Genomic DNA, 13,806 nt, shown 5'->3' with positions numbered 1-13,806 from the left:
GTGGTAACTGTGGAGGTTAAAACAGAAATTTTCTATTAAATATGTAAGTGACTTCAGTTTTGTTTTCTAAAAGTAAGAAGAAAAGGTGTATGTTATCTACCCATTCCAAAATGATTTTGTGGGTTAGCAGTTTGACTTGAACTCAAGCTGGGTGGTTTCTTCTGCTGGTCTTGCCTTGGGTCACTCAGGTGGCTGTGGTCATCTCAACTGTGGACAGATGGTCTAAGATGGTGTCTGCACTCACATGCTTGGTGGTTGATGCTGGCTGTTGGCTGGATCTCTTTCTCTTTGTGCTCTCTCATCCTATGTGAGCATTTACATGGCAGTGGCTGCACTCAGGTAAGGAAGAGCTGAAGCAGTTGGGCTTCTTATGATAGGCTTAGAACTCTCACAACGTCAATTCTTTCACATTCTGTTGGTCAAAGCAAGTCACAAGGCCGACTGAGATCAAGTAGAGAAATAGACCCCACCTCTTTATGGGAGGAACAACAAAGTTGCATTGCAGAGCGGCTGTATATATGGGAATGGGAAGAATTTGTACCCATTCCCCCCCACCCAACATTTTATTGTGAAAACTTTCAGTCATGAGGCCAAGCTGAAAGAATTTCAAAGTGAATACCCACATATCTACCACCTAGATTCTACTATTAACATTTTCCTATACTTGCTTTATCATTATTTATCCATGTATCATCCCTCTATCAATTTATCTTATTTTTGATGCATTTCAAAATAAATTGTAGATGTTAGTACTTTTCTCTAAGTACTTCATGCATATTTAGCAAGTCAGTATTCAGTTTTTTCTTTTCACAAAACATTTATATACAGTGATGTGTACAGACTTTAAGTGTACATCATACCTAGTTTTGCAGCCTGCCAGGGAAGGGAAAAATTTGGAATAGCTTTTCAGTGCAATGCCTCAGAAACTCAACTGTAGTTGTATAAAAGAATTGCAGATGATGTCTTTCTTGACTGCCTTTCTTCATGTCATCACTAATAACTTTTTCACTTAGTATACCTCAACACTTAGGATTTTCATTTGTGTTACATTAATTTGAATTCACTTTGGAATTTCCCTACATACTTTCATTAAGCATTTATTGAGCACATATTGTAGATAAGCACTGTACTAGAAAAAGGATGTAAACAGGAGCTCTCTTGCTTTATATTCAAACTAGGTGTATCTCAAATCAGATCAGATTAACAGTAGATGCCATTTATTTAATGCTTACGCTTAAGGCCTATGATAGACACTTTTAGTTGCATTGTTTCATTTTTAATTCTTTGTAATTTGGGAAATAGATACTTTCTCATATTTTAAAAGTTGGGAAACTAGGCATGTGGAAAAGTTATCACTTGCCCAAGGCCTTACAGCATCATAAATAAAGGTGATATGACTCCAGAACCCACATTTAGTCCCTGTATCTTATTGATTAGAAGCAGGAAATATGCCCTCTGTTGCACAGTAGATAACTAACCCTTTAATTGGTCATTTTGCTTCATAGGGTAGTCTTGATCTGAATTAAGTGTTTATTTTAAATAGAGGACTATAAATGTTTATTAACTGATCATGAGAAAGTTTACTAAACTATCTTCTAGTTTATGAATAGATACTTTAGCAATTGGAAAAGGAGAAATTTTAGTATCATAACTATTGATTTAACTGCAGATAATTAGAAGTGTGATCAGAACTATGTGACAGATTCAGCCATAATTTAACCTTTGAGTGCAGTATTACAGTTTCTTATAGCCTTAACACTTATCATATTATTCTAATCTATGTTACAGTATACATTTTTAAAATTTCTAGAATATTATAAGCCCTAAATTTTTTATACGATGATTTGATAAAATAATAGTTACTTGATTTTATTTACTAGGTGTTGAATACTTTTATTGCTAATTGGCTTTTGAGCAATTTTACAAATAGTAAAAGATTGAAACCATTTTGACTTGCTATTTGCATAACAGTAAACTGTGTCTGAACTCTTGAAAATTTGTGACTAGCACTTAAGCCATTTTATGCCGACAATTCTGCCAGAAGTGCAACTGGTTAATGGCAGCCAGTGTGACAACTGAAGTGACAGCTTCTTGAGTTCATTTACTGTGTTAGCTTTCCTGTTAGGTCAGGGAATGGGATAAAGTCATGTATGTCTAAACATGTCTCTTAACCCAACAGTGTATAAGGTGTTTTAAAAGTGTTCCTTCACCAAGATTTTCCCTATTTCATTTCATTTTGTGGTATGTTTGTAAGTGGCATTAAATCCTAAATCATATGTGGTAGATTACAAACAAAACAAATTCGTGTTTTAAAAATCTAATCGAGTGTTATATTTATTTTTACGTGCAGGTCTTGCTATTTTGGAAGCTACAAGAAAAAAAATAGATTGGAGAAGGTTTGGTCTTTTAAGTGGACATGGCTCAGATATCCAACAACAATGGGTTTAAGCAGTGTTCATCTTCACATCTGGAACCAACAAGAACAAAAGATGTGGGCAAAGAAGAAGCATTACAGATGGAAGCAGAGGCTTTAGCAAAACTGCAAAAGGATAGACGGGTGACCGATAACCAGAGAGGCTGTGAGTGGTCAAGCAGCACCAGACAAAAAGCACAAGTTTATAGCAAACAGGATTATGATCTCATGGTGTTTCCTGAATCAGATACCCAAAAAAGAGCAGTAGATATTGATGTAGAAAAGCTTACCCAAGCTGAACTTGAGAAACTATTGCTGGATGACAGTTTCGAGACTAGAAGAACACCTGTATTGCCAGTTACTCCTGTTCTGAGCCCTTCATTTTCAGCACAGCTGTATCTTAGACCTGCTATTCAGAGAGGACAGTGGCCACCTGGATTATCTGGGCCTTCCAGTTACTCTTTACCTTCTGTTTACCAGTCAACTTACAGTAGTAAACAGACTGTATTCCAAAATGGCTTCAATCCAAGAATGCCTACTTTTCCATCCACAGAACCTATATATTTAAGACTTCCAGGGCAGTCTCCATATTTTTCATATCCTTTGACACCCACCACACCCTTTCATCCACAAGGAAGCTTACCTATCTATCGTCCAGTAGTCAGTCCTGACATGGCAAAGCTGTTTGACAAAATAGCTAGTACATCAGAATTTTTAAAAAATGGAAAAGCAAGGACTGATTTGGAGATAACAAATTCAAAAGCTACTATCAGCAATCTACAGGTGTCTCCAAAGTCTGAAGATATCAGTAAGTTTGACTGGTTAGACTTGGATCCTCTAAGTAAGCCTAAGGTGGACAGTGTAGAGGTATTGGACCATGAAGAAGAGAAAAATATACCAGGTTTGCTAGCAGACGATCCTTGGGATGCTGTTCTTCTTGAAGAGAGATCACCAGCAAGTTGTCACCTTGAAAGAAAGGTGAATGGAAAATCTCTTTCTGGGGCAACAGTAACAAGAAGCCAGTCTTTAAATATTCGAACAACTCAGCCTACAAAAGTCCAGGGCCAAATATCTCAGGTATAGTCTTTTCTTACTCACTTCTCAAACTTAGTGTAACAGAGAATTCATATTTGTGTACATAATTTATTTGGTAAAAGAAATATTTTTTATGTTGAATCTTGTTTTCTTAAGTATACTGTGAATGTTAGATTGTGTGGAAAAGGATTAAATGTGTTTAGGCAAATTGAAAAAAAATTTTTTTAATTAAAAATTAAAAAAAAAATTTTGGCTGTGGTGGGTCTTTGTTGCTGCATGTGGGCTTTCTCTAGTTGCGGTGAGCAGGGACTACTCTTTGTCACAGTGCACAGGCTTCTCATTGTGATGGCTTCTCTTGTTGCAGAGCATGGGCTCTAGGCACGCAGGCTTCAGTAGTTGCAATGTGTGGGCTCAGTAGTTGTGGCATGTGGGCCCTAGAGTGCACGGGCTTCGGTAGTTGCGGCTCATGGGCTAAGTAGTTGTGGTGCGCAGGCTCTAGGGCGTGCGGGCTTCAGTAGTTGCGGCACGAGGGTTCAGTAGTTGTGTCTTGTGGGCATAGTTGCTCTGCGGCATGTGGGATCTTCCCAGACCTGGGATTGAACCCGTGTCCCCTGCAGATTCTTAACCACTGCGCCACCAGGGAAGTCCCAGGCAGATTGAAAAATTGCTTACTATTAATATTATCTTTTCTAGGATTGTGGATTTTGAAAACCTATAATCAAGGATCTGGCTTTCACTCATAGGCATTAAAAATAATTTTTATCTGTCTCTCCTTGTCCATTCATTATATGTGGTCCTACTTTCTTTTCCTTATTGCCTTTATTTTTCAGGGTAAATAAGGAATTTTGGTTTTTAACCCCATTATAGAAATTCTCATGTATATTGTTTTGTTGTTTTTAACCATGAATGAATGAATGAGTAGAAGAAAGGGAGGGAGGGAGGAGGGAAGGAAGGAAGTGAGGGAGGGAGGAAGGAAGGAAGGAAGGAAGGAAGGCCCCAGAGAGATGGGAGAAAAGCCATTTAAAGGACTCTCTTTAAACACCTGTATTGATATAAGTGAAGAAAAGAACTGTAGTCTATATAGCATAGTTGCTGAGTTCATATAGTCTTACTGTCTGGAAAAATTAGTTAAGGGTGCCTGGGACAGGATGTCTTCTCTTAGAAGAGAAGCAGCAGGGTTTAGACTTTTCCTTTCCATAGATAGTATACCACTGAAGATTTGTATTTTGCTCTTATGGTATCTGTGGATTCTAGGAATGTTTAAGCCTCATTCTTACCTTAATGTGAATCATATCATTCAGCTAATTAGATCAGCATTTGGCTACTGTTTAGGCACTGAGATTCAACTAGCATTTAGGGGAGGATAAGCAAATTTTGCATGATTTGGATGGGTTTATGTTGAATTGTTGATTCTTAAAAACCATTTTAGATGTCTTGGGAGAAAAAAGCAGATATTAAGAAGGTTAAGAAAAAAGGATGAGGATTTCTTTGGATAACACAATCAGAACCCAGAAAAATCTTAACCAGTGCAGTGTTTTCCAAATGTATTTTGACTACCGCTCCCCACTAAGAAATACCTGTTATTAAGGTCTCTTAAGCTTTTCAGTACTGTTTACAAATTTAGTAACAGAATTTCTTAACACCTTTCAATTTAAAAGTCACAGGTTAATTTCACAGCTTAAATTGGAATCATAAATATTTATTCTAATGTCATATTATTTACTCTTAATATTCTATGTCATCTTGTCATGATTTTTGTCTTTGTATTTACAAATAACAGTCATTTCCTAAAGTATTTGAAAGGAGAAGGGAAAACTTTAAGCCAAATCAGGAAGTGTGGGCGGGGGGCTTATACCTAGTAGTGGAGCTGCTGGTTATTCTGTGCTTAGCTTTTTGAGGAACCAGCAAACTCTTTTCCATAGTGGCTGCATCATTTTACATTCCCCCCAGCAATGTATGAGAGTTCCATTTCTTCACATGCTTGCCAACACTTGTTATTTGACAGTTTTTTGGATTATAGCCATCCTGATGGATGTGAAGTGATATCTCATTGTGATTTTGATTTTGATTTCTCTGTTGACTAGTAGTGTTGAGTATCTTTTCATATGATTATTGGCCACTTCTGTATCTTTTTCGAAGAAATGTCTATTTGTCATTTGCCCATTTTAAAAATTGGGTTGTTCGTAGCTTTATTCATAATAGCCAAAAAGTGAAACAACCCAAAATGTCCATCAGCTGATGAATGGGTAAAAGCAAAAGCGGTATGTCTGTACAATGGAATATTATTCACCCATACAAAGGAATGAAGCCCTGATATATGCTGCAACATGGATGAACCTTGAAAACATTGTAAGTGAAAGAAGCCAGACACAAAAAAACATGTATGATTCAATTTATATGATATGTCCAGAAAAGGCAAATCCATAGAGAAAGAAAGCAGATTAGTGTTTGTTGGGGGGGTTGGAGGAAAGAGGGAATGGGGAATGGTTGCTTAATGGGTACAGGGATCTTTTTGGGGGGGGGTGATGAAAGTGTTCTGGAATTAGAACATTTCAGTGTTCTTACCATAGTGGTGATGGTCACATACCATTATGAATGTACTGTGAGCCAACAAATTGTACATTTTTAAATGGTTAATATGGCAGTTTTTATGTTCTATGAACTTTACCTCATTTTTTTTTTTTTTTTTTAAAGGAAGACACTGGTCCCCCTGATCCTCCCATCTTGCTCAGGCCAGGTTACTGCCGGATTCACATTTGGGTCAGTGTTCCAATAGAGAGATCCCTCTCTAACTGTGGATCTTCTTTTTATGGATTTAGCATGAAGGCATGGTGTTTGACACCGTGTAGTCTGGATTAGGGGTATCAGAAGTAGTTTGGGAAGGGCAGCTGCCAGTAACTGGAGATCTCAGGAGCTAGGGAAAGTTGCAGTCTCTGCTATCAGGGAAAAAGAAGCCCCTGGTCCTAAAGGGAGCTGAGTTTAGGCTCAGCCCTCCCACTGGTAGAAGGCAGAGCCCCTGATTGTCCAGGCAACCCAGAGTGAGCATCCAGGTCACTTTCAAATAATACTCCTGCTCCTTGCATCACACCTTCATGGGTATGCATTTGCACCTCTACAATATATGCATTGTAGCCACAATACATAGGTTATCTTGAATTTAATAAAATATTTATAAATGACTTTGGTTTATTTCATTATCTCTGGATCTCTAATTCTAACTTTCCCAGCAGTGGAAATTCATTTATTCACTAAGGGAAATAGATTATTCCAGATGAGCTGAAATTACCATTCCAGGTGAACTCTGGTTATCATCTTAAACTAGTTGAGGTTTCTGGGTCTACCAGAATTACTTGCTATCAATGATCCAAGACTGGACTCAGAACCTAAGAGCTACATGCTTTTTATCTGTGCTGTAAATGTTCAAACTGAACTCTTTTTTTTAATAATCACTGAGACAATAGAGAGTTCCTAAGAATCCTATGAGATCAGAGTGACCCATACCTATTTCACAGTTGAAGAAACTGAAATGTGAAGAAGTTAAGGAATTATTAATTTTTTCATGTAATAATGGTATTGTAATTAGTTAAATGAACTCGTATTTTAGAGATATTTAAGATGATAACCACAGTTATCTAGTCTAACCAACTTTATTTCATGAATGAAGAAACTTAGATCCAGAGGGTGACTTATCTCCAATTAATATTTTCTTCTTCAGTTTCTTTGTAACTTAAAACCTGTGGCATAGATTGCCAGTGCTTTTGCTGCAAAACACTTGCTTCCTTTCCCTGTTGCCCTCTATAGTTTAGACTGGTCACTTCTGGTTCAACCGATGTTTTCTCCACCCCTTCCTTTGGTGGGGGCAGGGCTGTGATACTCATTTATATCCCCTTCATTGTCTCTCTGCATACATCTTTTCCTACTCATTTTTAATATTTGTCACAGTATCATCTTGATATTTTCCCTATTTGGGGTACTTTCAGAAATCATATTGCAGGACTGATGAGGATAGGTAGTTTCCTAAAGATAAGAAAAGAATTCCCCTAACAAGATCTGGGAAATCAGATCACATGGGAGTTGCAGAGAATTACTGCTTGTTCAAACTCCAGGAATCAGGCTTCTAGGCAAGTTTTAGCAGAAACATGTTCTTAGATTTTGTTTAAAGTACAGGGGGAAGGATCAAGGAGTAATCAAATTGGTTGCGAGAGACATGAGTCAAAGCCAGGTAAGCAAAAATAACATGACTTGATCAGCTGATCAATCAGAGACGGGAGCTAGATTACTACAGTGTACATGAGTAGCTTTACTAAATGGCACAGTGTCTGAATTGAGGTGGCTTAGGCTCCTTAAAGGAGTTTAACTGTGGCATGGCTGAGGAGGTATGTAGTTGTTGATCATTCTGTTATACTCTGCTCTTTTATTTTTTTTATTTTTTAATAAATTTATTTATTTATTTTTAGCTGCGTTGGGTCTTCGCTGCTGTGCGCGGGCTTTCTCTGGTTGCGGCTAGCGGGGGCTACTCTTCGTTGTGGTGCGCAGGCTTCTCATTGCGGTGGTTTCTTTTGTTGCAGAGCACGGGCTCTAGGCACGCAGGCTCAGTAGTTGTGGCTCGCGGGCTCTAGAGTGCAGGCTCAGTAGTTGTGGCACATGGGCTTAGTTGCTCCATGGCATGTGGGATCTTCCCGGACCAGGGCTCGAACCCGTGTCCCCTGCATTGGCAGGCGGATTCTTAACCACTGTGCCACCAGGGAAGTCCCCTCTGCTCTTTTAAAACCCCATGTAATAATTATGTTTGAGCACCACATTCTAAAAGGGACCAGTGGTAGACTAGAGTGTGTCTTGAGAAGACTACAGTGTTCAGAATCTAGAAGCTATGCTATTTAAGGAACTGTTGAAAAGATTGGAGATATTTTGCCTGAAGAAGCAAATATTAATTGGAGCTAATTCACACTCTGAATCTGAGTTTCTTCATCTATAATATAAAGTTAGTTGGACTAGATAATTTCTGAGATCCTTTCAGGAATAATATTTAAAGTTTGGAAAGTTGCCCTGTAAAAGAGGAAGTTGACTTTTTTTCTTTTAAAGTTTTATGTTTGGGACATAGGTTCTCAAAGCAGTTCAGGAAGTAGAATACCTGAAAATCATGGTATTCTTGTAAAACAAAGGTGAAATAGTTATGTTCTAAGTTTTCCAATACATTAAGTGCGTTGCTTTGTGCAAATTACATGGTACGTTGTACTAGATTTTGTTTTTGTTTTTGCGGTACGCGGGCCTCTCACTGTTGTGGCCTCTCCCGTTGCGGAGCACAGGCTCCGGACGCGCAGGCTCAGCGGCCATGGCTCACGAGCCCAGCTGCTCTGCGGCATGTGGGATCTTCCTGGACCGGGGCACGAACCCGTGCCCCCTGCATCGGCATGCGGACTCTCAACCACTGCGCCACCAGGGAAGCCCTGTGCTAGATTTTAATAGACAAGTGGTAGCAGGTGTAAAAGTTAAAATAACCTTTCATAGAAAGCTTAAAATTACGCAAGTCCTAGTTGTTTATATTTTTCTCTATGAATTGAGAAATTCAGTTTAGTAACTTAGTTTTAAAATTCATTGTCCCAAAAAGTAGAACAAGGACCAATGGGGAATAAAACTCACAGAGGCAGATATACAGTTAAATATCAATAAAGGAACTTATAAATAGCCATTTGGTAATGGTTCCTCTCAGGTGGTCAATGCATAGTTATTGGAGGTCTTTAATCAGAGGTTTAGTGTGCACTTGTTACAAATGCTATAAAAGGATTTTTATTTTAAGAAAAGTTCTAAGCCCTTTTATTAACACTAAAATTTCATCATTTTGTTTGTGTACAAGAAGATAAAGTTTGGTTTGATTTAGACCAAAAGGGGGAGGTAAACAGAACACTAATAATAGGCTGATTTAAGAAGTCTGTGACACAAACATTGGCGTGGAACTTTTAATTTTTCACACACCATTCATCTCTATTTAAAAACTTTTCCCTGAGGTTCATATTTTTTGTTGGGAAATAAGATTGCAATGCCTATTCTTTATAATTACATTACATACTTAAGTGTTCATTTCCTGTAAGAATTTTATGCTTTGTGGTAAAAACTCTGAAGGGTATTTTTCTTCTCACTCAGCAGTCTTACTTCCTATTTCCTTCTAGTGTCTTTTGTCCATAATAATCTAAATACTTTAGTTCAAATTTTTGTTTTCAAAACCAGGAAAAGGCATAGTACTTAAAACTGTCTTCTGGCAATTTAAGTTTAAATCACACTTTTAGTTAATAGCTATAATTTAGCTACTTTGAATAGATCCCAAAGATTTTAGTAGTGAATGAAATTATTTTCATAGAAATGGTTTTGCAAAGTTCTGTGGCTATTGACTTTTTCTAAAAGTTGATTATATTAACACTATAAACATGTATATCCCCATTAGCACAACGTCTAACGTTAATTTTAAAGAAGAGGTAAAGTTGAATAAAATGTGGTTTTTCATTGTCTAGCTGAATATAGTACATTAGTTGAGTAGATTACTGAAGTCTCTATAAAATTTTGGTAACGAAGTAACCAACTTTGTTCTGAAAAGCAGCTGATAAAATGTTTATATTTAATGCTTAAAATACATTTATTGAAAACTTGGTGTTCCATCTAATTTCTGGGATAAGATGGCATGAACCTGGGAGTTGTTTAGGTGTAAAGCTTTCCCATATTCTTTTTTTTTTTGGACATGGTTTCATTTTTTTTTTTTAATTAATTAATTTTTGGCTGGGTTGGGTCTTCATTTCTGTGCGAGGGCTTTCTCTAGTTGCGGCAAGCGGGGGCCACTCTTCATTGCGGTGCGCGGGCCTCTCTCTGTCGCAGCCTCTCTAGTTGCGGAGCACAAGCTCCAGACGCGCAGGGCTCAGTAGTTGTGGCTCACGGGCCTAAATGCTCTGCAGCATGTGGGAGGATCCTCCCAGACCAGGGCTCGAACCCGTGTCCCCTGCATTAGCAGGCAGATTCTCAACCACTGCGCCACCAGGGAAGGCCCTCCCATATTCTTATAACTGCTTTATAGAGTATGCACTGATAAGTTTTTGTGAATTATTGCAAACCTGCATCACTTTCCTTAAACCCTTAATTTACCCTTTCCACCTCTCCTTGACCTCACTACCTTTTTAAAAAATTGAATTATAATTGACCCACAACACTGTTAGTTCCAGGTGCACAACATAATTTAGTGACTTGGCATTTCTGTACATTACAAAATGATCACCATGATAAGTTTAGTTACCATTTGTCACTATGCAAAGTTACTACAATATTATTGACAGTATTCCTCATGCTTTACATTTATCCTCCTGACTCATTTATTTAGTAATTGGAAGTTTGTACCACTTAATTTCCTTCACCTGTTTCATTCCCCCACTCCCAACCCCCGCCCCTGACCTCCCCTCTGTTCTTTTTCTTCTTCTTTTTTTTAAAAAAAGATTTATTTATTTAGGCTGTGCTGGGACTTAGTTGTGGCATGTGGACTTCTTAGTTGTGGCATACGAAGTGTTAGTTGCAGCATGCATGCAGGATCTAGTTCCCTGACCAGGGATCGAACCTGGGCCCCCTGCACTGGGAGCATGGAGTCTTACCCACTGGACTACCAGGGAAGTCCCTCCCCTCTGTTCTTTATATCTGTGAACCTGTTTCTGTTTTGTTATATTTATTCATTTGTATTGTTTCTTAGGTTTCACATATAAATGAAATCATACGGTATTTCTCTGTCTGACTTATTTCAGTTAGTATAATAACCTCTAGGTCCATCCATGTTGTCCCAAATGGTGAGATTTCTTTTCTTTTTTTAATGGTTGAGTAATATTCCATTGTATGTATATACCACATCTTTATCCATTCATCTGTCAGTAGACACTTAGGTTGCTTCCATATCTTGGCTGTTGTAAATAATGCTGCAGTGAACATAGGGGTGCATGTATCTTGTCAAATTACTGTTTCCGTTTTCTTCACAAAAATACCCAAAAGTGGAATTGCTGGATCATATGGTAGTTCTATTTTTAATTTTTTGCGGAAAAAAATACTGTTTTCCATAGTGGCTGTATCAATTTACATCCTGCCAGCAGTGCACTAGGGTACCCTTTTCTCCACATCCTCACCAGCACTTGTTATTTGTTGTCTCTTTGACAATAGCCATTCTGACAGGTGTGAGGTGATACTTCATTGTGGTTTTGATTTGCATTTCCCTGCTGGTTAGTGATGTTAAGCATCTTTTCATGTGTCTGTTGGCCACTATACCTTCTTTTGAAAAATGCCATTTTTTAAATCAAATTGTTTTTTTGATATTGAGTTGTATGAGTTCTTTGTATATTTTGAATATTAACCCCTTATCAGCTGTATCCTTTACAAATATCTTCTCCGGTTCAGTAGACCACCTGCTCATTTTGTTGATGTTTGCTTTGCTGTACAAAAGCTTTTTAGTTTGGTGTAGTACCATTTATTTATTTTTGCTTTTGTTTCCCTTGCCTAAGGAGACATATTCAAAAAAATATTGCTAAGATTGATGTCAAAGAGCATACTGCCTGATTTGTTCCAAAAGTTTTATGGTTTCAGGTCTTACATTTAAGTCTTTAATTTATTTTGAATTTAATTGTGTATATGGTGAGAGAAAGTCCAGTTTGATCCTTTTTCATGTAGCTGTCCAGTTTTCCCAGCACCATTTATTGAAGAGGCTATCCTTTTCCCCATTATATATTCTTGCCTCCTTTGTCATAGGTTAATTCACCACGTACGTGTGGGTTTATTTCTGGGCTGTCTGTTCTGGTCCATTAATTGATGTTTCTGGTTTTGTGCTGGTACCATACTGTTTTGATTACTGTAGCTTTGTAGGGTAGTTTGAAATCAGGGAGCATGATACCTCCAGTTTTGTTCTTCTTTCTCAGGATTGTTTTGACTATTGGGGGGGTCTTTTGTGTTTCCACACACATTTTAGAATTGTTTGTTCTAGTTCTGTAAAGAATGCCTTTGGTGTTTTTTTTTGACTGTGCTGCACAGCATGCGGGATCTTAGTTCCCTGAGCAGGGATCGAATCTGTGCCACCTGCAGTGGAAGCGCAGAGTCTTAACCACTGGACTGCCAGGGAAGTCCTGCCATTGGTATTTTGTTAAGGATTGTATTGAATCTGTAGATTGCTTTGGGTATTATGGCCATTTTAACAATATTAATTTTTCCAATCCATGAATACAGTATATATTTCCACTTGTGTCATCTTCACTTTCTTTCATCGGTATCTTATAGTTTCCCGAGTACAGTTCTTTTACCTGTATTGGTTAAATTTATTCCTAGGTATTTTATTATAATATTTTTGACACAACTGTAAATGGGATTGTTTTCTTAATTTCTCCTTCTGCCAGTTCTTGTTAGTGTATAGAAATACAACAAATTTCTATATATTAATTTTGTATCCTACTGAATTCATTTATTAGGTCTAACAGTTTTTTGGTGGCATCTTTAGGATTTTCTCTGTATCATATGTCATATGCAAACAGTGACAATTTTACTTCTTCCTTTCCAATTTGGATTCCTCTTCTTTTTCTTGTCCGATTGCTCTGGCTAGGACTTCCAGTTACCTTTTTTTTTTTTTTTTAAATAGTGAAGTTATGGTTATTCTTTGTATGCACTTGCCCACCTCAGATTTATTTGCCTCTTCTTTCTGGTTTGCAGGGAAGAGATATTCCTTCTCTTTTCTCAAACTTAACTCTTTCACCTCTTTTCTTGTTCCTGTCTCCCCAAAGTATTTTTTACGATTATTCTTCAAAGTGGAATTTGTACTTACTGCTTTTCCAGTCCCTCAACATCCTCTCTTGTTCCTACTATATTGCAGAAACTTGTTTCTGGTAGTATGAATACTAATTGCCAATCTAGTGACCATACTCACTGTCCATCCTTATTGCTTCATTTGCAACAATTGACCACGTTCCTTTCTTGAAACTTCTCTTGTATTGCCGTAGTTAAATCTACTTCCTAGTTTTCCTCCTGTAATCTTTGAATTGTTTTCCTTGTCTAGTTTCTAAATATAGGCACTCCCCCAAGGTTTTGTTTTTGGTTGTTTTTAATATATCTGTTCTCTCTCGGTCAGTGCTTTATTCTTGAGGCTCTGAGATAGAGTTTGAAAGCTACTGATCTAGACTCCTTGGCTGTCTATGGTTGAGATGCAGTGATGATTAATTTTATGTGTCAGTTTGACTGGGCTATGGGGTGCTCCGACATTTGGTCAAACATTATTCTGGGTATGTCTGTAATGATGCTTCTGGATGAAATTAATATTTGAATTTGTAGACTGAGTAAAGGCAGATTGCTCTCCCTAAAGTGGT

The 13,806-nt window shown here is 37.7% G+C and overlaps 1 protein-coding gene across 2 annotated transcripts in view; it reads left to right on the top strand.

Annotated features, from left to right (window-relative positions):
• PIK3C2A (phosphatidylinositol-4-phosphate 3-kinase catalytic subunit type 2 alpha) overlaps positions 1 to 13,806 on the top strand; it is a 104,770-nt gene that overhangs the window by 26,604 nt on the left and 64,360 nt on the right. For both annotated transcript variants that reach the window (XM_082659409.1, XM_082659408.1), the window contains exon 2: positions 2,351 to 3,490. In XM_082659409.1, coding sequence (XP_082515535.1) covers positions 2,417 to 3,490 — 1,074 coding nt within the window. In that variant the 5' untranslated portion in view covers positions 2,351 to 2,416. The remainder of the gene's footprint in view (positions 1 to 2,350; positions 3,491 to 13,806) is intronic.

This window comes from Grampus griseus (assembly GCF_964374135.1).
Source record: "Grampus griseus genome assembly, chromosome: 8".
In the NCBI taxonomy this organism is placed as follows: Eukaryota; Metazoa; Chordata; class Mammalia; order Artiodactyla; family Delphinidae; genus Grampus; species Grampus griseus.
Note: the sequence above shows the minus strand (reverse complement) of the source record. Positions and strands in the feature narration are given on the sequence as shown.